Consider the following 24,241-nt stretch of genomic DNA (forward strand, 5'->3'; position numbering starts at 1 on the left):
CTCCCCCAAATAGACCTAGCTACTGTGCAGTCTCTAAGAGTGTGTATCACAATTTCCTGCTCCAATCCACACGAAGGAAAAGCTATTTCCCCACCACTCCAATTACAGGTAATGCTCCTAACAGGCAGCCTATTAAGGCAGGCTAACCACAAAAAACAGCAATTCTGAATGGACCCCTCCATTTCCAAATAAATGGCCATATTCTGTCTTTATCAGAATTATAGCTTATCAAAGTGGTTATAAGCATTTTTTACAATAGATTCACCTGGGTTCAACAACTTCCAGTTCAGCCAATCATCTGAGTTGCCTGGTTTTGGAGGAGTAATATTACTCAGCCTATTGCAGGTAGGAGTATCCAAATACTTGATCAAGTATTCCCACTTCTAGTCTTCAGTGCTAGGTTCCACAACATCCCACACTTTAAGATCCATATCAGCCAAAAGAGGCCAGCTCAAACAAGGTACTCTGCCATCCTCCCCAGCAATCTGTCCAGAACCTCACAGATTTACCATCCATTACTACCCACTCTAGATGACAAGATATATTAGAATGAGCTAAGCAAATGCTCTTCCACAAAGGTGAATCACAAGATTTAGCTATTAGGTTTCGGTTAGGATTTTGCTTCCTCCCATACTTTCCTATCAAAACCCGAATCCAAAGGCTATTTTGACCTGTTATGAGATTCCATGCCAGCTTCTGGATGAAGGCCTCATTCTGAATCTTTAAATTAATAATGTCAAGACCTCCACACTCCTTAGGTTGGCACATAGTCTCCCATGCAACATAATGGGCTCTTCTTTTGTCCTCTTGATCACCCCAAATAAAATTCCTCTGCAACCTTTCAATGTCCTGGTAAACATGAGTGGGGATAGTATATTTTGCATATGATAACTAGGAATAGCAAAAATCACACTTTTTGCTAATGTAATTCTGTCTGCCATAGATAGGCACTTGAATTTCCATCCTTGCAGCTTATTTTGGACTATAGAGATAACCTCAGCATAATGATCCTTCTTAATTCTTCCATGTCTCAACATGGACCCCAAGTAAGATAATCTATTTTAACATCTTAGAATTTTAATTCCCTGATTTGTTTAAAGGGAATACAATATTGCACGACACTTGTTATTTCATGTCATAAATATAAAATATATGTATTTTATTATTTAAAAATAAATAAGTATTAACATATTTTCTATGTATGAACAGAAGTGGTATGTTATCTCATATAATATAAAAAATAATAATTTTCTTATGTTGTAGAAAAATAATTATCTTATATTATAAAAAACAAGATTGCAAGTGAGACCTATAGATAAAAGGAGAGGAAAAAAAAGTGAGACTCGTTCATCTTTTGTGTGTAAAAAATTTAGTTATCTCATATGAAATGAGATAAATATAACTTATATAAAAAATATATAATTGTTTGTTTAAAGCATATACTACTTTCTGGCATTAACTTCCATGGAGTACAAGTAGAGTTATTTTAGTTGCGTTATGTAAATTACAACAAATTATTATAAAAGCAATTTAAAGAGTAAATATCCTTTTTGTTCCCCAGAAAATTTTACGATACCCGCTTTAGTCCCTAGCAAATAAAGAGGCTATCCGTTGTACCTGAAAATTCAAAGTGGACCCATTTTAGTCATTTTGAGAGACTATTAAGTTTATGAAGGACCACGATTTCAATTAAATAGGTCTATTTTGAATTTTTTAGGGATCACAAATAGCCTTTTTATTTGTTAGGGACTAAAGCGGCATCGTGAAATTTGTTAAGGACCAAAAAAGATATTTACTCCAATTTAAATATTGAATTTCACCTCTGTAAAATGTCTATTATGATATAACAGATCAAATAGTCAATATAATATAAAAAAATTCATAAAATGATGGAAATTAAATAGATAACATGATATAAACTACCTAAATTCTTCGTCATTAGACTAATTTTAATGACTTAATAATCAATATTTTTTAATCCTGTTTTAGTAAAATATTGTTAATCAAAAGGAAAATACTGTAACTACGAAAGATGTAATTTTTTAAAATCTTTTTGAAATACGACTACAGACAAAAAGAGAAATGCTCATTGGTTGGTTGGCTTTAGTTAAATATTGAGAAAAATATTTGTCCTTTTAAATGACATAACTTATGTCATTTCACTCTCACAAAGAAGCAAAATCCACTTTTTTATTTTTATTTTGCCTATTCTCTTTTTTCTATAATCTATCTCTTTTTCTCACTTAAAATAATATAATTTTACATCTTTTAAAATGACATATATTTTTGCCTTAGATATTATAAAGTGATACTTTCCTGGATGAGCTTCCCGAATCCCTGCCTATGAAATGGATTACGAATGCTTTGAAAAGGAAGAAAATGAACTAAAAACTGTTATAGGCTTGTATCACACATCTTTTGAATTTTTTTAAAGTATTTCTCAGTCGAAACTTAAATACTAATTTTTTCAAGATATAGAGATTATTGAAGTAAATTTTGCTTCTACCAATAAAGTTTTTTCATACACACAACACAGCATGTTTAAAGGACTCAGTCATCTACTAACTCTGCTGAACTTTATCGATTATATCATACCTCTTAGTTTGAAAAAGAGTTGAATTGTTATTTATAACAAGTCTAAAATGACGATCATTACTTTGTTAGGAATGGTATGTGGGAGCATAAAACCTTTTACAAAGCATATTTTCATAAAAGGGCCAAGCAACAAACCACGATAAGTGAACCGACACCACATCTTAACCCAAAATCTTAAGGCTGTAAGTCTATGATTTTGTCTAACTTATACGATCCTCACTTGATTCATGTTTAACCGATGTGGGACTTCATTACTACTCACATTTGAATATTTCTAACACCATTCCTTCAAGTGTGAGGCCCGACATTATGCTCTCCCTAAGGGCAACTTCTATAGAATTCTCTCATCTTCAAGTATTGAAATAACACTAGCCTTCTACGGAATGCTTGATACATCACCATCTTCAAATACTTGACCCAGCCAAACCCTAAATCTCTGATATCATATAAAGAACTAATTTATAAATCCAATATCATGTATATGATTATAAAATGGGAAATAATTCTTATGTAGTAGGAAATTGGTTATCTTATGTTGTAGAAACAAAACTATAAGTGGGATCCACAGATAAGAGGAGAGAAAAAAAGAGAGGTGGAACTCACCCCTATTTTGTGTGTGTATGAAAGTTGTTTCTCTTACACAAAATGAGATAAGAATAACCATTATAAAATACCTAAATAATATGAAAACAAAGTTGAGATTGTGTGTACTTTGTTGGACCATCACAAAGGCAGAGGAAAGAAGAGACTACATGTCAGGATCTTCCTCTTTATGACCTCTTCCGAAAATGGCATCCTCATATGTGAGCATGATAACTTATGGGAGTTAACCCCAATATAAACAAGCTAGAGAGGGGACCTAGCCAGATACCATGAAAATAGTTTGTGTCCACTGGGTCCATCCATCACGGAAAACTAAGGTCACACTAAAGCCTACACTGTTACCCAACTAGGCCCAATACCAACAGATGTCATAAGCCCAACTCAATATGATCACAATGAGCTAGTCAAAATAATACAATTGAAATATCCATTAACTCGAGTAATTTTAAAATACAAAACTAATTAAATAATTTTGCCCACATAAATAAAATTTTCCAACATTCTCCACTTGGGCTATATTAATTAATTTGATATTATTTTGAAGGTACCTTTATTTTGAAAACGACTCCATGTGCTTAATAACTAAAAATCATTTTACATGGCCACGATTTGAAAAAATAATATTCCAATTTTAGCATCTCAATATAATTTAATCTAACATAACTCTATCATAGGAACACGACGGTCAATGTACCGAAAATATCATAGCATATGACATTCCATACTCATATACAATAAGTATTATATCTTCACGAATCATGAGCCTAGTAGTATAGTAAGAATTAGTGCCAAGATATGATCAATAATATAACACATTAATTCTTATCGTTCTTCGATGTAATTTCTCAACAACATGAAATTACATTTGTGCAATTTCCAAGCAATATGAAATTACACTCCATAATGCAATTTCGCAACAACATGGAATTGCATTACCGCAATTTCTAAACATGAAATTGCCCTTTTCAATATAATTTCTTAATAACATAAAGTTGAATTAACACAATTTCCAAACGTCATAAAATTGCTGAGGTTAGATAAATCAATATGTCACAATACAATATGATATCTTAAAATTTGTGACATCCAGACATCTTTAAGCTCACAACATGCTTAAAGATATTATTCATACATATATTTATCATTCGATGGGAGAAATAACAATAACGATGATCATCAATTGTGAAAATTCAAACAAATGTCACAAAATCATCACCAGTTTGCATAAAAAAGTGATTATAAAAGCAAACTGGATATGACTCCCACTGATCAAGGGAATTAAAAGACTCTAAAATACTCAAAAAAGTCTTGAGTATAACTCCCACTAATTAAGGCAAAAGAATGCATCAAAATAAATTATAGGGCAAGATACAACTTTAATCAAAACAAGTTATTACAACGAGACCAACACAATACATTCCCCTTTGGTGAAAATGCACATACCAAAGTTGTGACCATGGTTAGAACCTCATATAAGTTACCCAATGAGCACAATAGGTTATCACAATAAGGCTAACAAAATAGTGCATTCCTCTTTGACCATAATGCACAAACCAAGGTTTAAACCAAGGTCATAGCCTCAGAAGAATCAATCAATAAGCACAACATTGAGTTTAAAAATCTATCCCCTTTCGACAGACAAATCTCTAGACCAATGAGCCTCCAAAAATTTTATTTATAACCTTAAAAAAGATGTTCAGTGAGCATACATTGACTTCAGAGATTTGTCTCCTATGGGCAAACAAATCACCTAAATTAATGCACCTCACTTCATATCCAACAAGCTTTCAATCAAAAGATTCAAAACACACAATAACCCCATTTAGACAGGAAATTATATAAAATAACTAGAAGCATTACTCAAATTACAAAGAAATTTTCATAAATTAATGCAAGCAATCCCACTTTGGTGGTAATCATCCATAGTAATTCCTAAAAACTTTTGCACCTCTTGCACAAAATCATGATGCAGTCCACAAGAAGATGTAACATTCTCACTCATCATAAATTAAAATACGTTAGCATTCTCAAAAAAAAATTGCACTTAAATAATTCAAACAAAGACATACAACTTGATAAACAAGAATATTCTATAAATTGTACATATTCATTTCTAATAATTTGACATAGTCAATAACTCAACAATAACATAGTTGTTGTTAACAAAAAAGGTAACTAATTGACATACATAATACAATAAATTAGTCATGGGCGATAACAAAAATAATTAAATATCATAAACTCTCCTTTCGGTAAAGTATATAATATATAATTATTTTTCATCACACGAAGATTTAAACAACAAAGAGGATTATATATAGTTGTCTAAAATTTATTCCCTTTGGACAAATAAATTTTATAAATTATATATCTTCAAAATTTCAACATAAAAGCATCACATGTAATTTTTAAGAATTTATTCCCTTTGACCGGATAAATATTTTCAATTACATGTTCCCATCAATAAAATTTTATCTTCATGTGATTTTCAATTATTATATATTAAAATCTCCTTTGGACGAGTAATTAATATATAGTAATCATTAAAAAATAATAGCACAACAATCAAGCATGCTCAAATAACACAAAACAATTTTTCGACATGTGTTTCTTGAAATTATATTATATTTGTAAAAAAAATAAAAAAAATCCAACATAATAGATAGGAGGTTTGAATTTAAGTGCAACAAATAGGCCAGCCGGTAAAATTTACCCACGCTTGCTGACAAGTTAAAATTTCGATTTAAATCTGTAATTTTACGATTTTTTTTAATCATAACGATTTCATCAAAATTTCAAACGCTTTTACGATTTTTTTTACGTTAAGATTTTACGATTTACGATTTTTTATCTTCCTTCCGATTTTAGGTAGAATCCTGGTTTTAACTACCATGGGTGGTGGGTGGTTGTCGTAATTAGGGGTGTAAATGAGCTAGACCGGCCTACAGGGACCTACAGCTTAGCTTATATTAGGCTAGATTTGACCTATTTTAAATAGTAAAATAGAAAAGGCCTAGGCTTTTAAAAAAAACTATTTAGAAAATAGGCAATAGGTTTTTTTGTACATGACGAGCCTATAAGCCTACAGGCCGGCCTATATCATATAATTTATTTAAAATATAATAATTATTTTAATAATTTTGAATAATAAAATAATATTATTTTAGTTATTCTTTTAATTGTTGAATGTTTAATGGACTTAAACATGCTAATAGATCGAGGCCAAGACTTTTATTTTTTAAATATAAGTCAAACCAGACTTGTAATTTGGAGCCTACACAGGCTAATAGGACATGTCATACCCAATAGTTTTTACATAGGCCTAGCCCATTTAAGCCAAAGTCTAGCCTAGTCCAACCCATTTACACCCCTAGTGGTAATAACACAATAAACCTGTAAACCCGTACATCATCAATTCACTTAGCATCCTTACTTTGCTGACATGATTCAAGAGTTTTCCCATCTAACAGTTGCATCTTTACCTTTTTAAGGAGAAGGCCCAAGGTTAGTGTCCGTAGTCTAGCTTTTTGTTCGCTAAACTCACTACACAAACTGACTAATCTCCATGTCACATAATCGATTAGTCGTTAGGCCTTGCATACGGTGTAATCGACCACCGTCTATGAATCCAGAGAAGACATGGGCCCACAATTGGGTCAGGTCGGCCCATCTCAATCAAAATATAATCATTTAATAAATTTAATAGAACTGAACTCATTAGTTGATAAGGTCTATAGAAGATTCTTGATCAAGCACTACCCATAGAGCCCGCATAAACCATGGACATGCTTAAACTCAAAACTGAAATATCATATATTTTATCTTATAAATAAACATAGTCCAAGGATTGTTCTAACTAGTTTCAATGTGATCTAAATAGTTTTGAGGCGATCTAACCATATCCAATGACATCAAACTGAAGAACGACCTGATCGCATAATAATAAAGCTTAAAAGGCTTCAAAAAATTGACAAATCGAAAAGTTACGTTTTGGGATCTACTTGGTAAATAAATAAAAAAGGTAAATATTTTTTGTAGAACGTAAATAAATTTGTTAGGTTCAAAACAACATAAATAATCTATTTCATATCTTTCCGGGGAAAAAAATCCAGTTTTTCATAAACAGTTTTTTTTTTTAATCTTGACTGAGTATTTTCAACCCATGTAGATAGCTAAAAGATAGTTAACAAATTCATAGCTAATTGAACTGCCATCTACAAAACACGGAAAATGAAAAACAAAAGATAGCAAATGATCTTTAATGTGCAGCATTTCAAATGATTTATATGCCACACAGGACAAAGAAAAAAAAAAAAACAAAACAAAACAAAACTTAACAATTCATAAATGTCGAGTATATGAGAATCATTCCTCTTTCACCAAAACCAACCACAATAGTGTACTCTATTCTGCTGTCGTTTCAATTTTTTTTACGAACCTTGAAATTTGAGAATATAAATTCTACTTTAGGGAGCGTTTGGTTGAGAAGAATTTTTTTGAATACTAGGAAAATAGTTGGAAAATAAGTTTGATAGTAAAAAATTTTACCGAGAAAATTTGATAAATATTATAAAATCTATGCTTGGTTTGAGTTAAAATATTGATAGGAAAATGAGTTACAATTACCAAAATTCCCCTTATATTTATAAAGTCTATATTAAATATTTTTAAATAGTGTACAGGCAAGCCATAGCCACTTTGGCATTTAGAAAAAAAATAAAATAAAAAATCAACATTTAGAAAAAAATTTAAAAAATAAAGACAAACAACTCTGTCCTATTTGTTAAAACCAACTGTGCCATTTACAAAAAAAAAAAAAAAAAAAAAAAAAAAAAAACCAACTGTGCCACTTTTTGTTAAAGGGAGGGTTAATTGTGTCCTAACAAGTCAAAGCCACTTTTTTGTTTTCCGGAAAAGATGAGAATACCACCTACTCGGTGATCTTTTTCCAATTTTACACATAATATTACATTCTTATGCAAATTTGAATCCCATGCAAATTATTTAAAAACCAACTTCAACCAAACGTGGTCAACTAAGAAATCCACATGAATTTCTCCGGGCAAAAAACTAAAACTCTCCAACCAAACGCCCCTTAATATTCTATAAAAACACACATTTCACGTATCAATCGAAAGATCTTAACATGTAAAACAAAAGCCCTAAGATTCTCAATTCAATTAAACAAGTTCATGAATTAATGCAAAAAGTTTTGACCTTTATAAAAAATAAAAATCCTCAATTTCTTTGACTTCAATGAACAACATGAATTCTATAATCATATGCACAAACCAAATGTAAGATTTATAACTCATGAATCATGTATATGATTATAAAATACTTAAACAATATAAAATTAAAGTTGGAATTGTGCGTACCTTGTGGACACAAAGTCGAAGGAAAGAAGAGACTACATGTCAGAATCTTCTTTTCTATAACTTATTCCAAAAATGACAGCATCATATGAGAGCATGAGGACTCATGAGACTTAACCCTAATATAAATAGGCTAGAAGAGAGACCTAGCCAAATACCCTAAAATAGAGTTTGTGTCCACCCATCATGAAAAATCAGGATCATATTAAAGCCTACACTGCTACCCAACTAGGATACCAACATATGCCATTAGCCCGCTCAATATGATCACAATGAGATAGTCAAAATAATACAATTGAAATATCTATTAATCCGATTAATTTTAAACACAAAATTAATTAATTAATATTACCTACATAAATAAAAGTTAACATACTTCTCTATCTTGTCCAAAATAACCCCTGGCTCCCAAAGAACCAACTTAGTTGCTCGTACTGAACTGGACCAAATTGATTCAGCTGGTTCAGTTTTCATTAGTTTCGGCCCGGCTACTTTGGAGCCTATACAGTTCGTTTTTGTTGAGAAAAACTACAAAGTTTTGAACAGCACACCACTGCAGAGATGGTTACAATTAATGAGAATGGTTGAATTAATTTGTTTTAAAATTTACAATTGTAATTAAGTCTTGTTCAAAAGGCATTAAAGAAATAAAAACATTATTAATAAGCAGTTCACAAATAATAATAATAAATCTTACTATAATTTGCATCTTTTACTCTCGTATCAATACATTACATTCTCATCTTAATAATCAACATGAACCAAATCCAATGTAAATTCCATACAAAATATAATTTGCAGGGGCACTGGAATTTTGGACATATAACTATCCATCAAGTAGCTTTCTGTTATTGGATCCATGTCCATGATCACTCCCCATCATTTATCCCAAAAAAATTTGCTTAAACCAAGCTGAACATGAGAATTAATTCTACTAATCTCTCCTCTTATTTCATCAAGTGCAACTTCATCCTTTAGTATTGAAATATGAGACACACCATCAATCTCGATCACTTTCAGGCTTTGATTTGTCTCATATTTCCAGAGTGACTGAAGAGCCAACAAGCTCACCCTACTAACCGTTCCATCACCATCCCCATATGAAACTTCGGGTCGTTTATTAAAATCACCATTCCTATAAAACAATTTCTCTGAGGTTCTCACGCCCGTCCCTATAATACAAGTTATAGGCACTTCTGGTGCATCTATATTCTCTATCAAGGGTAGAATCCGAGTTTCATAAGGATAAACCCCTTCAGGAAAATCAATGTCTTTGAGAAAATCAACCATGTCCATCGCTGAGTAGCCTCTATTTGGAGTGATCACCAATGGTTTTTGAAGACCAAATATCTTGGGATTGGGCAAAAGCCATAGGTTGCTCTCAGAGCTTCTCTGCTCACCTCTCACTATCAAAGGGTCCACTAGGGGCACTCCAAGAGTATTGCCAGATGCAAAGGTGAGCATTTCGTCTATGGCACCACCCCATGGAGCAGAAAGTGCTACAAAGTGTTTGATGAATTTCTTGCGCCAAGAGGAAGGGTTTCGATTAAGGAGTTGGAGGACAAATAGACCTCCTAAGCTATGTGAGAGAAGTATTACTGGCTTCCCTCCATTGGAAGTGCTTGCTTCTTCTATCAAATTTTTTAGGTCTTTCAGGAACTTGGACCCCACTCGAGATGGGTGATCTTGAGCAGCTAGACCATATCGAAAATCATAGGGAGCTCCAAACAGAGTCTCACCCTCAATATAACCTATCTGTTCTAATGAATCTACTAGGGATGCCATGTATTCCGTGACATGCCTACACATATAAGGGTATCGTTTATTAATTGATGATAAATCATATTGTAAAAATAAATGTAGAAGTGAGGGGAAAAAATCCCAACAACAAAGTGCAACAAACAAATAAAGGGTAGGGATGAACTTACTTTAGATGAGGATTGAGATAAAGAAGGGAATGAGTGGAACCAAAGTGAGGGACCCGGGTCTGAACCCCGGGGGTGTTGTAGTAATCATCGAGTTCTTGGTGGTAGTGAAGCGTCATGCGCTCAGCAAAACATTGAGTGAAAGGAGCAAGTAAGACACTGGAATCAAACCACAACCTGAACCATCCCTTCTTTTTCTTGACAAGAGGGTTCCATGTGTCGCAGATGAAGCTGGAGGGCTTGTACTGAGGTGTCAGCCTGGCTTCTAGTTGGTTCCCTCCGTTACCAGGTATTAGAATCAACGGATGGATGTTGCTGCTTGTGCTTGCTTCACATGTGCACATCAATGACAGCGTTACAAGCATTGTGATTATTGTGGCAACGCCAATCTTGAGACCCTGTTCCTTCATCACAATATCCCCTACACAGATAATAGATATACCTATCCCTTTGAGCTCCTGGGCTTTTGTTTTCAGTGAGCAATTAGTTGTTGACTGTGGATAAATGGATGGACGGGTTTGTCTGAAGCTTGGCATTATTAGTATGATATAGATGATAAAAAGTTAGGTACGTGTAATGTGTTGTTGTGCGGTGGGAATTTTTTCATTTAAAAAAATATATAAAAGCCACGTTGTCCCTTATTTAGCAATTCATTTTTTTTCTTCTCTTTTTTGGTGAAAGGATGACATGCATTCTGAAACTAACAAAATCAAGCTATAAGCTTGGGCCTAACTTCTTGTTTTGAGACTGGGCTCTGGCATGGCTTGTCTCCGTCCGAAGCTTTTCGTGACAAAAAGAGCTATTATTCTCGGCTAAGCTGGCGATTGAAAACTCAATAGGTATGAATGAGAGTATATGTTTGATTCTTTTAATATTATTTTTGAGAGAAATTTAAAGTCTTAACTCCGATATCCGCCTCGAATTGAACAAGTCGCGAAACGACGAATTGATTGGAATCGTAAAAAACCAATTCAACTCAAAAGCTTAATTGTTTAATTAAGCTGTTAGGTGATGAACTTTTTAATTGTTTATATTATTCCTTAACATGTTTCCTCACACGAGAGCCCACAAGCTTAAAAGGTGGACAATGTACAAACCCACATATTTGTGCTAAGAAATTCCACACGAGGCTCTAATATAATGTAATGAACCAATTCAATCCAAAAATTTAAGCTGTTGGGTGAGAGTGAGTGTCTTTTTAATGATTTATATTATACTTTAACACATTCCCTCACAAGAGAGCCCATTGGGCTTGAAAGATGGAATCTGCATCAGGCCTAGCCTACCTGTATTAAGAAATTCAACAAAGAAAATAGGGGGCGACAAGGATCGAACCCGGAACACCAAGACTCTGATACCATGTAAAGAACCATTTTAACCCAAAAGGTTAAGCTATTCGATGAAGTTACATTAATGATTTTATATATATCTTTAATTGAAATATCTCTAAAAAAAACTACTATTCCTAAAAAGCATAACTTTTTAAGCCTATGAATTTTAACGACCTGTGTGGCCCTTAATGAAGCAGGGATAAGGGATGAGAGACAGCGAATGAAAATTATTATGAAAGCAATTATAAGGTTAAACTCGGTTACTCTCCCTATGTATCCTATCATAGACTCCACCAACTGAGTTTTTAACACTATATAAAAGGCAAATTCATATCTAAAGTTGTTGTACGTTCAGCAAGGACAGATGTATGGTTATAATTTCTCACATTTAATGTTTTCACATTTTATATGGTTATAATTTTCCACATTAAATGCTTTAACTTATATATATTAAAAATTTGTTGCTGCTATAAAGCGGCCGCAGAAAAATCGAACCCTATATAAAAACCCATTATTTGGATTTACTTCTTGTTATTTGTCTATATTCTTTCATAGCATATATTAAAGTTCTTCTACTTGTTTACCAAAAAATATTTTTTACTTAAATTATCATATTATATTTTTTATAAATTTTATTTTTCTACTTATATTTTTATTTTTATTTTCTTTTCTCCTTTATAACTATTGGAAGTTGTTCCACCTTAATTACTTGGGTGGCTACACTTTCCATCACTAAGAAGTGCAAGATTCCATGCCTAGGAAATACCCTTTTAATAATTAAATAATAATCTAGTGCATGGAAGAATGAAAAGACTTAATGGAGAATGAAATGTTTCATTGAAATCCTCCACATTAAATGAAAAAGATTCTAGAATATGAAAAAGATATCCCCTGGCCATTTATAAATACGAGGAGTAATCAAAATTCTATAGGTAGAATACTAGTGAGAGTGTGAATTTACTTTTTTAAGAAGAGAGATCATTACTCGTGAGAGAAAAGTTTAAATTCTATCCTCAGTATGAACAAAGAAATTTGTATAATGATATACTAATGATGAATCTCTTGTAGTCATTCTTTATAATGGATGCATTTCTAAACTATATCTCGTGATTTTTACTCCTAGCATTAAGGGAGTTTTATATGTTAAAATCGTTGTGTGAATTTCTTTCTTCTTTTTCTCCTTCTCCTTTTTATGAAAATTAATCAACTTAATAATTGACCAACTTCTAAGTTCTGAGTTGCCGAACTCAGCTTGACGACTTGTTTGATTTCGCACTAGTTATATGAATTTCGTCCCTTTAGGGATATAAAAACTCTAAGATCAAGGATTATGTGGAAAAAAAATGGAGGGTAGCGGTACACATAATGGTGACATGTTCAAACTCACAGTGAAAAACTATTCATATTGGAAGCTCATGATGGAGGATCACCTTTATTGCAAGGATTTATATGAACTCATCCTGAGTGTCGAGATGCTAGCAGGCAGGCAAAAATGAAAAGAAGTGTGAACTCCTTAAAAGAAAGACGATAGCCATGATTTGGAAATACTTTGATAGAAGCTTATTTGAGCATATATCTACTTCACAAATGCTCATGAACTATGGACTAAACTTGAATCTACGATTCAAATGAAAATACCTTAGGATAAGACACACCTGGTGCGACAACTTGTGAACTTGGAGTATAAGGATGACTAGAGCATGATAGAGCACCTGAATACCTGCAAGGGGATTACAAACCAACTGAGAAAAATAGATATAAAAATTGATGATGAACTCCAAATTATTCTACTCCTCAACTCGTTGTTAGAGAGGTGAGATACTCTTGTTGTAACACCTAGCAACTCGGGCCCCGAGGGAAAACTGACCATGAACTTAGTTGCTGCCAGTCTCTTGAATGAAGGATCTAGAAGAAGGAAACTAGGAGTGACCAATCAATCCAAAGCCCAAATTATTAAGTAGTCTCTTGAATGAAGAATCTAGAAGAAGAAAACGAGTGACCAGTCAATCGAGGGCCCAAGTTATTGAGCATCGAGAAAATGTTTGAGTTTTGAGGATGAGACAAATCTCGAGATCGGTCAAGACCAAAATCCAAACACCTCTACTTCTACTATGGGAATCCGAGTCATGAAAAGTTCAATTGTCAAACTTTTAAGAGAGACCAAAAGACAACATCAATTATAAATTTTATTTCCCTTTTTTTGACTATTTGACTTTTCTCCTTTATATCTGTCTTGATTTGTTTATTCTTTTTAAATTTAAATTTTAATATTATAAGTTTTAATAATAACAATGTTCGAATAATATTTATAATTTTTATATCTAATTGAAAATATATTTTTATTTTATCTACAATAATAATATTAAAAATAGGCACTTCTAATTCTTTTAAAAATATAGATATCATCATAAACTAAAAAAGCATAACGCTTTCTTCTAATTTTTATTCAATTTTCCTCTAAAGAAACATGACTCTTTGTTAATCCGGGATAAAGATGGGAATATTTTATTTGGTATCACATGATATCAAGTGAGTGAGATGTATGACATCATGCGCAGAAAAATCAATAAATATTCATTTTTCATTTTTGATCATAATATTTTTCTCTTTCATCGTTAACTTGATTATATAGACTGTGATTATTTTTCAAAAAAATTATGTGATATGAAGATACATTCTACCACACAAAATAATAATTCTTACATGGGATAATCTATTCATTAAAATATACTGTTGCTATTTATCAGGAAGACGATTTGTTAAAAAAAAACTTAGGAATGACGCACTTTGCATACTTGTCCAGCCACACTTGGACCTTTTCTTCATTTTTTTTTCTTAGATAGAAAATTCACATATATTCAGGCTACGCTGTTCGTGATCTATTTTGCGTTCAAGTGGTAGGAATATTTTAAGTGATATAACATGTGCAAAGATCAATTCAATTACCCTTAAAAAACTAACAAAGGTGGTACCATATGATCGAAAGCACGACTGTGAGAATGTAACTTAACTTTTTTAATGAATGAATGATTTATATGCTCTTCAAACATATAATTAGTTTGCATAACTTAGGTGAGTTGAAGAGGTTCTTGTGCAGCTGGTGTCCCCTATTTTTTTTCAAGCGTTTCACATTTTTAATATGCCTAATTTCTTTTCAATCTGTTGACTTTTCCCTTTTTTATGATGTATTTCTACTCCAACGTGTAGTTGTTACAGTCTCTTATTCTTATTAAAATACATCGCTATAGTAGTCGTTCTTTTAAGCATTCTGCCCCAGACCAGTTCATCATAATGGAGTAATGGCTTGAGTAAAATATGTTTTATTTATTTATTAAGTTTTGTGCTTGTTAAGTTTGAGTTTAAGTATAACGATATTAAGGTGTATGTGTGTTTTTTGTTTAGCAAAAAATTGGTCAACCTCCTCTGATTTCATTAAAAATAATGACTTTATTTACAGAATTTTATCAACTTTAGAGGGAATAAGAAATTTGGAATGTTACCCGTAGGCAAATTAACTGACATAAATTGTTTAATTTTTAATCAACTATTGATTCTTAAAGCCAAATAAGGAATTGTTTTTCTACAATGGTCCCAGTCTCTGACTGCATAAATGACGTCTTATTTTGGTATTTCATATGTAATTTTACTGACTAGAGTTTCTAATTTCTTAATTTGAGGATCATAATAATAATTATTTTTGGTAAATTTTCATGTTTCAGAATAAGATAATTTTTATGTGCTGAGTTATGTTGTGTCAAATGCTTCCTTGTATAAATGTATTCTGAATTCATTTTATTAATAATTAGTCTAGAGGAAGAAATAATTTGGGTGCATTGAAATTTGAACACTTGCTGATCGAGGACAGCTGCAATTATTGGCAAATTCTAGTTGTTGATTTTAGTTGTTGGGTTTAATAAGAGTTATGTTGTAGGAAAAGTGATTGTGTTATGTTATAGAGATTCGTTTTGCGTGCCAGAGTTTTTTTTTTTTTTTTTTTTTGGTTTCAAAAATTGTGGGTCCCACAAAATGTTGTGTGTGTAGGAAAGTTGTTGTGGTCATGTTAAATTATAGATACAAAACCCTTAGTTGTTAGTTGGAAAGTGGTGACATACACTTAACACAATTATATCTTTATTAGTTGCCAACGTGGGAAGACTCTTTTATTTATTCTTGAAGAGTCAAGCCTCCAGTTTAATTTTCATTCTCAGAGGCGTGCTGATTATTCTAAGTTTGTTGCCAAACTTACTACAAGTGTTTTCCAATTGAACCGCCCTTATTAAAGGAGTGCCGACAAATTAATGGTTCAGAAAAGAATATTAACGCTGTTATTTGAGAAAGGCAAAGATTACTTTGCATTTTGAATATAAACATATATCCCTTTGAATAATATTAAGACAATTCATAGATTTAAAATATTTATTTAAATCTTGTGATGTCACTCCAATTTGGGTACCAATTCCCGTGTTTTGTGACTAGATTTCGTGGCGGAGGATCGATGCTCAAGTTTTGTACTGTCAGCCTTCCGTAGCAATGTCGTATTAATTTTTTTTTTTTTTTTTTTTGGTAGACAGCAATGTCGTTTTAACCTGTTCAGTTGTTTATTTTTAACGGGGTATTTTATTTTTCCTTCTTTTGTACACCTAATAAATGGTTTAACATAAAATAGAAAAACAATATTGATTAATTAGAAAAATATTTATCATTTTAAAGGATAGTTATTTTAATTAAAATAAATATTTTTTATTATATATTTAAATTAATTTTTTTTTCTAACCTTCTCTCCCATAATTTTTGTTCCTCTAACAATAAAACACAAATATTTTTTGCAAAAATAACACAATTTTGTATTATTTTAAGGAGAGTGACCATTTCGCCACGTTTGAACAAAAAAATTATCAGACTGTCACGCCAACAGTAAATTTTGTCAAAATGCCATGCGGCATAATTCGCTACACAGTGTAGCGAATTATGTATGCAAGTGTAATTCGCTACATAGTGTAGCGAAATATGCCACGTCAGAACCAAAAATACCACATGTCAAATTTTGCAAAATTCGCTACCTATGTAGCGAATTTTGCAAAATTTGACATGTGCCATTTTTGGTTCTGTGCGTTTTGACGTGGCATATTTCGCTACTCTGTGTAGCGAATTACTTGCATTCATAATTCGCTACACTGTGTAGCGAATTATGCTGTGTGGCATTTTGACAAAATTTACTGTTGGCGTGACAGTCTGGTAAATTTTTTGTCCAAACATGACACTTTGGTCACTGTTCCATTATTTTAAAGGATAAACATTAATCCCTCAATTAACTTATAAAGGAAATATTATTCTCATTTTACATGAAATAACTATCTCATTTTTTTTTTTTTTTGATATCAACTATCTCATTTTTTCTTACTTAAAAAATCGCACCTTTTTTCTTTTCTTTTCTTTTTTTTGCTTTTTAATAATGAGCTCCACTCAAACTCTCTCTATGACATAAGAGAACTACCCGCATCTAACGTAACGTTAATATTTCACTACTTATAAATACGAAAACGTGTTGTGCATTCCCCCTTAGCCCTTAACAGAAAAAATCCAAGGAAAGGTTCAAAGCAAGGCTGGACTGGAAGAAATTAAATTATGTTTTCTATTTTGTTTTTAACTGTAAAGTCAAAAAAATGATATTGAAATAGCACGCGTCATTCTAATCAAAGCCACCTTTTACTTTTCTGAAAGATATAAAAATAAAAAATGATCAACATCATTAATCAAAACCATATACGAAAATAATGATAATGATAATAATAGTAATAATATAAGTTTGTTCTTATCTTCATGTTTCCTGATCTGGTGTGCTATGAAAAAGTCCGTGTGGGTATTAAACAAATTCATACCCACCTTCATTGACAGTCCACTCCTGACTCCACTACAAAAATCAATCCCATCTCATACCCATTTGATTTGTCTCCTAATTCTGATTTTATTTCAATTACAAATTTTTGTTAATTTTTTTTAGCAAAAATTTCATAGTTGAAGGAACACACAAGACAAAGATGAGGAAGAGCAAGGAGCAAAGCCAGAACAAGTTCGTGAGGATCATAACATTACCCATCAGAGTTTTAGGGAGAGCAAGAGACATGTACGTTCGAAACATAACAAAGTGCGGTCACAACATGAACTATAGCAACCCCGTTGATGCTGCTGGTCGATTCGAGGCTTTGCCCAGAAGCTATAGCGCCGCCACATCGAGGTCCGGTGGCGGTGGTGATAACGAGGATTTTGCAGAGCTTCTGAGAGCAGCTTCGGCTAGGACTTTGGTCAATAGAATCGATGTGGATTTGGTTCTGAAACAGCAGTCCACGTCAGCACAACCCGTTTCCTCAAATGGGTTGCCCAAGTCCGTTAGTGTTGGCATGGGTCGGATCGATGAGGATACGCCTTATGATTTGGTTGATGTTGATGTTCCTGTTGTTCCAAATTCGTATCCAAGAAGTAGAAGCTACGCTGTTGGTAAGACAAGTGGTGTTTTGTAAATCCATACTTCAGGATCAACGCATTTTAACTTGTATGAGAATGAGAGAGACTGATTTCTACATTCTGGTAATTTCATTTCAATATTTGATTGGATTATCTTGTGATTTGATTCTTCATTAATTTTGGGTGGTGTTGAATGGTACATTGAAAGGAACGATTACATTTACTGTGAGTTTCACTATTTTGTGACAAGAGATACAATCATTTGACACCAGTGTCAAATTTAAAGTTAAACACCTTATTTTTTTATATATAATGACTCTTAGACGAGGGTTTCAAACTTCAAATTTGACACTGTTGTCAAATGTTAAAATATCTTTTCAATAATTATTATAACATTAAAATATATTTAATATTTTTGTTTAATAATGTAAAAAATTAGTTAAGATAATTTAAAATCATTCTATACATTTTCTTCTTGTACGCTTTTAGATTTCAGTTAATAAAACGGGACTAGACGGCTGAAAGAGAAAAAAAATATTTAACTTGTTATTGATCTGTCTGTCTGTTTTCGGTGGAAGATACCTGCGACTGCGAGGAATGATTCAATTGGGAACGAAACAGAACAATAATGACAAAAAAATTACGGGTAAACTAATATAATATATGAAGCAGGGCAATTAGAGTTTGAGAGTCAAATCTTGCTTATATGATTTTAGGAAATTTGCCTCCGTTCATAGCATTTTGCGTGCTGTCAATTTCCATGGTCGTATGTTTCTTAATTATTCAATTACTTCAGCATTCTATTTGAGGTTATTCTTTTTATTCAGACGTTATTCCAACTTTAACCAATATGTATAACTTTATATACGTGAAAAATAAAAAAGTCCTTTTGGAGGATAAATATGTATGACCTTTTTGCTCTTTAAGCGCTTCATGAGAAAAATAGCTTTTACACTTTACAACTATCATCGTGATCTTTAATCATCTTTAGTGAAAAATTGAGTCAAACGCCAGAACACGTAAATGCCATGAGATAAATACCAAAAATATACTTTATACAAACGATCATTTTGGCTTACAATTAAGCTAGCAAACCCGAACACGTCTTTTTTTTTTTTTTTTTATAAATAACGTGTCGGACACGTATCTGACACGGACACGCGTATGACACGTGGTTAATATTTTGAGACACGTTGTCAACTCTTCGACACATTTTTTCGACACGTAATTAATTTTTTCGGACACGTAGTCAACGCTCGGGCACATTTTTTTTAGTCTTAATTTTATTTTATTAATTAAAAATAAAAAATTATTTATAAATTAATTTTTTTTATTATGAAATTTGACATGAAAAATTAACAAGGTACGAAAAATTATTTTTGTTTATATTTATGTTATAAAATTTGAATATTTAATTGGTTATATGACTTATTATGGATTGTTATAACTATTAAATATAAATTATATTATATATATATATTAAAAATATTATTTAAAATTAAAACGTGTCCCAACGTGTCAAAATATGCCAATTTTTAGAATTAACGTGTCGGCGTGTCGTGTCCCGTGTCCCTTGTCAGTGTCCGTGCAACATAGGAATTAAGTACCGGTTTAGGTAACGCGTCAGTATTTTCTCAATAATGGCATGCATATAATTTTCAACGCCATACGCTGAGATGGTACAAATTTATGTTACACCGATATTAATGCGGGATACGATAGAACAAACATTCCAACACGTTAATTTAAAAAATATTAGATTTTGACATGTTAAGTCACGTTTTGATATTAAATAATATTTTTAATTTATGTAGTGTATATTATATTTAATATTCTATAATTTAATCAAAAAATAAAGCTAACCTTATAATATCTAACAATTTTGCAAAGAAACATAAGATATCTCAAATATTTATATTAAACTCAATAAAATAGTAATCATAATCTAATGAATCTAATAGTTGAAACTAAAAACGTAATGCAATGCAACCTTCGAACCCTTTTTTTAGTCTTTGCAATGTGTGTTGGAGTGTCAGGAAGTGTCGGAGTGTCAGAAAGTATCGGACACGACATGTCAAATTTTTTGAAGTGTCGGTGCATCATAGGTATGAATGATACAAAAAAATTATATTCAGATTAATCTATTTTCAAACTCGAAGAATGTTTGTATTTGATAAAATTGACACGAAAAAAATTATATCATGTTATATGTTAACATTTAAATACGATACTAATTCGTATTAATCTTTTTTTCATGTTTTTTTACCCCTTTGCCCTTTATTACTTTTAAAATTACTATTTTGCCCCCTTCTAAAAACTATACACCAATATGCTTATGTTTGACCGTTGATTGGATTATGTAATCGATTACAACATCCATGTAATGGATTACATCACATTAACTCATGTAATCGATTACACCAGTATACGGTAATCCATTACATCACTGAACGAAGCCATATAATTTTTTTTTCACGAGATTTTTTTGGATCAAACGAGTTTCTATGGTCATATACTTTTGATATTGGACTTGAGAAAGGGTTTTGTAATATCACAAAACCTAATGTGGCACTAAATTTAGGATATTTTATCATAAAACTTTGAAAGGTCATAATTTTGAACTCGTGTGTCCAAATTAGATATTTTTTTATTCCACGCAATTTTTTGAGACGAATGCGCTGGCAAGTACCCAAGGGGACTTGGTCAAAATTTCTCTCTCCAAAAAATGCTTCCTTATGCCTTGTTTGGCATATTTTATTTTTGTGGATAAAGACATTTAATTCCTATTCTTATTTTCAATTTTCAATACTAAAATATAATTGTTGCAGCATGTAAATCTCAAAAAGTTACGTGAAATAAAAAAATACTGAATTTGGACCCTCGAGTCAAAAGTCATAGTCTTCCGAAATTTTAAGGTAAATTTGAACCATGTAATTAATTATATCATTCATATAATCGATTATATTAACTAGTCAATGGTCAAACAAGGACAGATTGATGTTAAGTTTTAGTAAAAATTTAAATTTTTTAAATAATATAAAAACAAGGGCATACTAATAATTTTATTTTTAAAAGGGGTAAAGGGGTCAAAAAAAATTTTTTTTTTTTATATTATTTGTATTGTGTCATATTATGTCAATTCATTTAATAAATGAGAAAGTTTAGGGTTACAATATTCGGGAAACAGGGTTAGTGTTCAACATCAACATCAACAACACCTTTATCCCAAATTAATTGGGGTCGGTGGTAGATGAACCCACATGAAAGATACAAAACGGTTGAAAAAAAGTAAAAAAGCAAAAAATAAATAAATAAAAATAAACAAATAGAATAAAAGAATAAAATAAGATAAAATAAAATAAAATAAAATAAAATAAAAATATATGTATATATAAATAAATAAAAGTAAAAAAGAAAGAGACAAGAAGAAGTGGGGGAAATGAAGGGGAAAATGACTAAAAAAGGACCATCTGGAACATAGGGATAACAACGGGTCTAGCCCTCCACCATACTTATAGCTTTTCTCCATTCCGTTCTAAGACATACTGTCCGCCAATCTATATCCCACTCCATTAAATCTTGTTTTACTACCTTCCCCCAAGTAAGCTTCGGCCTACCTCTGCCTCTTTTTGTGTTTAGCTCTTGGTAACAAACTTCTTTTCTTACAGGAGCATCCATGGGTCTTCTCATCACGTGCGTAAACCACCTCAATCTATGTTCTCTCATCTTCTCGGCTACCGGTACTACTCCGACCTTTCATCGAATATCTTCATTTCTTATCTTATCCATCCTTGTGTAACCACACATCCACCTTAACATCCTCATCTCTGCTACTCCCATCTTATGCTCATGTTGCCTATGTGCTGGCCAACATTCCGCTCCATATAGCATTGCCGGTCTTACTGCCGTTTTATAGAATTTTCCTTTTAACTTCAGGGGGATTTTGCGGTCACACAAAAATGCAGATGCACTGCGCCATTTCATCATCCACCCTGCTCTGATTCTGTGATTTATATCCTCATCAATCTCTCCACCGTTTTGTAAAATGGAGCCCAAGTATTTAAAAACATATTTTTTGGGTACCTCTTGACCATTTAGATGCACAGGCTCTTGGTCCTCGTCTCATACCAGAGAATAAAATCAATTGATGTGAACAAAATCAATTGAAGCTCATTTTTATTTTTTAGTGCTACCTTAACATTGAGTTTTCAATACTACTACCATGCATAATCGGCGGTAAATTTTATTTTTATCTGTTCATATGACAACAGAATATATACATTGAGTTCAGTATAATTTTACTACAATAACAATTTTTTAACAATATTTTTGGGCTAGGATCGCCCCAAACCCAAAACGGAAAAGGCCTCTTAGTTTTAAAACTTTGTATGGATGCATGAGATCTGACCAAAAAAAAAAAACAGAACAAAAAACCGGCTCAAAATTTTGTAGCTCACAGGTGAAATTACTGATGAAAAATTTCCATGCTTTAAATTTTACGAGGATTGTGATGCCTTAAATTTTCTTTTTCAAATGCTAATAACACTAGTTTTTCTTTAATCCGAAGAGATGTTAGAACCCACCCCTCCCCTAAGATACCTTAATTAGAGGAGTTACTAATAATAATAAGTGTGTTCAAGCCTCTTATGTTTCTTTTTTTATCCCCGTTCCCCTTCTCTGTTTCGTTGGTGATTTTAATCTAAAGATAGGTCTTAATTAGTGTTACATGTATATTTATACATATCTTATTTTATATACATATAATTTTTATTATTTAATCTAATGTCGTATGAAAAAAAAAAATTATCTTGTAAATCTACTGTCATACAACGTGTATGACTTAGTTGTGAACTTATTGTTATTGTAGACAGTGAGTGATATTAAATCAATAAGAGGTTTGAACTTATGTATAGAACCAGAAGAGATTAATGATCAAAAATATGACTGTGCAATAATAAAAAATTAGAACAGACTTACTTGTTATCAGTAGTATAGAACAGACAGAAGAAGAATGAATGCAGAATTAGAAATTAAATCCGAGCCCACATAACGTGTCTCCTTAAGACAATTTGTCCCATCACAGATGCCTAAGGTTGATGAACACTTGTCTCCCAGGATAGAACAGATTTCGTCTGAAGAGTGACGGTACTGCCAGTCAACAGTCCAAATGAACACAACAATATGCTAGAGGAATTACACCGGAAAAAATAGAAGGAAGTATGCAAAACCGGATGAAGGAAAAAACCCGGCAGAGTAACAGTGCAGAAAACTGGATTATATTTTCTGAAGGGGTCAGGGTCTATATATAGAAAACGTAAGGTCACGTTTCAAAAGGCACCTATTCGACAGCGAAACAACACATCCGTTGGACACGAAAAGACATATTCGTTCACCACGAAAAGACACTCATTCAAAGATGAAACAACACGTCTGTTAGGATGAAACAACACATCCTTGAGGATGAAAAGATACATCTGTTTGTCGATGAAAAGACACATATTTTCATTACCAAACTTCTTATTTATAACCAATAGATTGTCTACACAATTTGTATATATATGAGAAAAATATCTATCCTTTTAAAGGATATAAGTTTATATCCTTTTAGATCCTAACCGTTGATTTCCGTCCATCAACAGTTATAATCTATTGGGCCAAACTTAATGGGCCAAATTTATTATTAATTAATTAATAATTTTAATCCAATAAATTATAACCGTTGATGGACGGAAATCATCGGTTAGGATCTAAAAAGATATAAATTTATATCCTTTAAAAGAATAGATGTTATTCCCTATATATATATATATATATATATATATATATATATATATATATATATATATATATATATATATATTCCAACACTTATCAATTGACCTGTGATATTTTGTGTTGTGCTTGTTTGTGTGAGTGGTTGTGGTTTTGTTCAGCTAAGTCCTCTTGACTT

General features: G+C 32.0%; 2 protein-coding genes across 2 annotated transcripts; one reads left to right on the plus strand and one right to left on the minus strand.

The window, feature by feature from the left end:
- Nucleotides 1-9,250: 9,250 nt before the first annotated feature.
- On the minus strand, nt 9,251-11,153 carry LOC133314550 (lecithin-cholesterol acyltransferase-like 1). The gene is made up of 2 exons (XM_061516034.1): nt 10,502-11,153; nt 9,251-10,374 (listed from the first exon to the last, which is right to left on the minus strand). The coding sequence occupies exons 1-2, from the start codon at nt 11,032-11,034 to the stop codon at nt 9,453-9,455; spliced, it is 1,455 nt and encodes a 484-aa protein (XP_061372018.1). The 5' UTR covers nt 11,035-11,153; the 3' UTR covers nt 9,251-9,452.
- Nucleotides 11,154-17,693: 6,540 nt separating this feature from the next.
- Nucleotides 17,694-18,390, plus strand: LOC133314563 (uncharacterized). Its single transcript, XM_061516057.1, has one exon. The coding sequence runs from the start codon at nt 17,868-17,870 to the stop codon at nt 18,345-18,347; it is 480 nt and encodes a 159-aa protein (XP_061372041.1). The 5' UTR covers nt 17,694-17,867; the 3' UTR covers nt 18,348-18,390.
- The last annotated feature ends 5,851 nt before the right edge of the window (nt 18,391-24,241 follow it).

The sequence above is a fragment of the Gastrolobium bilobum genome, unplaced genomic scaffold, assembly GCF_033153095.1.
Source record: "Gastrolobium bilobum isolate Gb01-03AN ecotype WA unplaced genomic scaffold, APGP_CSIRO_Gbil_v1 utg10825, whole genome shotgun sequence".
Classification (NCBI taxonomy): Eukaryota; Viridiplantae; Streptophyta; class Magnoliopsida; order Fabales; family Fabaceae; genus Gastrolobium; species Gastrolobium bilobum.